General features: G+C 65.7%; 1 protein-coding gene across 1 annotated transcript in view; it reads right to left on the bottom strand.

Annotated features, from left to right (window-relative positions):
- The window catches only part of LOC104498615 (serine/threonine-protein kinase/endoribonuclease IRE1-like), a gene marked incomplete at both ends in the record, with an annotated part of 7224 nt that overhangs the window by 1490 nt on the left and 4497 nt on the right, over positions 1 to 1237 (bottom strand). Inside the window, 3 exons of the mRNA XM_010142016.1 lie at positions 122 to 212; positions 424 to 667; positions 1019 to 1195. Coding sequence (XP_010140318.1) covers positions 122 to 212; positions 424 to 667; positions 1019 to 1195 — 512 coding nt within the window. The remainder of the gene's footprint in view (positions 1 to 121; positions 213 to 423; positions 668 to 1018; positions 1196 to 1237) is intronic.

Genomic DNA, 1237 nt, shown 5'->3' with positions numbered 1-1237 from the left:
GGAGGGCAGCAGCCTGTTCTCGAAAGCCCCTGAACCCCTGGCCACCAGCCAGGGATGGAGCTGCCTTGGTGCTGCGCTTGAGGAGAGCAGAGCGAGGGCAGGCGCCCTGGCTGCCACCCACCTGAAGACAAAGGTTCCTCCAGCTCCGTGGCCCAGCACGTCCTTGGGGTTAAAAGAAATTTTCCCAACTACAATCATGTCTGGTTCTGCATCTGCAGAGGAAAGGGGAGACATCCATGCCTCAGCCCACCAGCCTCAGCCTCTTCAGCCCTACTCCCACAGTTGCTTTTGCAGCCGGCGCTCATCCAGGAGCGGATCTTGGATCTCTCCCGTCTCGATCGGGTGCAGTCCCCATCTCTGGGCACCTCTGCTCCAGCTTTGGGTGAGACCCCTCACCCCACAGCCCTCCCCCCTGGCACACACCTTCAGCAGCCTCGGGGACGGCCGGGTCCCGGCTGACCATCCCATTAGCCAGGTCCTTCAGGCGGGCTGAGGGGCTGGAGCTCTGTGAGAGCTGTGACGCCTTTTCCCAGCTCATCTCCCGCTCACCAGGCTCTGAGGGGACACCGTCCCCAGACACCCGGCCTGGGAGCAGCATCTCCTGCTGCTGCTGCAGGAGCTGGATCTGTTTCTCCAGCTGCTGCTGCTGCGCCGCGTGCTGCAGTTTCTGGAACACAAACCAGGGCAGCGCTCAGCTCCTGCGCCCAGCGCGGAGCCGCAGCATCGGCACAGCACTGCCTTGGCTCAGCAGTTACTGCCAGTGGGTATGAGACAGCGCGGGCGCTGCCTGCACCTCGACCACAAGGAAAAAGGGGGTCCCAGCCCTGGAGAAGCCGCATTTCTGCAGTGGGCAGTGGGCAGCGGGCTCTCCAGCAGCCAGCACTCACCGTGACCAGGAGGAACAGGACTCCCCCGGCCAGCAGGGCCGTGCCCACGCTGAGGGGGGTGCCCGCCCTGGGAAAACCCGCATTTCGGCAGTGGGCAGTGGGCAGCGGGCTCTCCAGCAGCCAGCACTCACCGTGACCAGGAGGAACAGGACTCCCCCGGCCAGCAGGGCCGTGCCCACGCTGACCAGCACCAGCTCCCAGGTCCCGGCCTCAGGGTAGACCTCCACCGGCTCCCTCGGCGCAGGGTCTGGCTGGGAGTGCCCCTCACTGCGGACCACCGGCTCCTCCACGCTGCTCAGGGCCAGGAACTGCAACAAACGCCCAGGGCTGGGTGACACCCGAGGGACGGG

The sequence above is a fragment of the Buceros rhinoceros genome, unplaced genomic scaffold, assembly GCF_000710305.1.
Source record: "Buceros rhinoceros silvestris isolate BGI_N320 unplaced genomic scaffold, ASM71030v1 scaffold21418, whole genome shotgun sequence".
NCBI lineage: Eukaryota > Metazoa > Chordata > Aves > Bucerotiformes > Bucerotidae > Buceros > Buceros rhinoceros.
The sequence above is the reverse complement of the archived record's forward strand: the minus strand, read 5'-3'. Positions and strand labels throughout refer to the sequence as shown.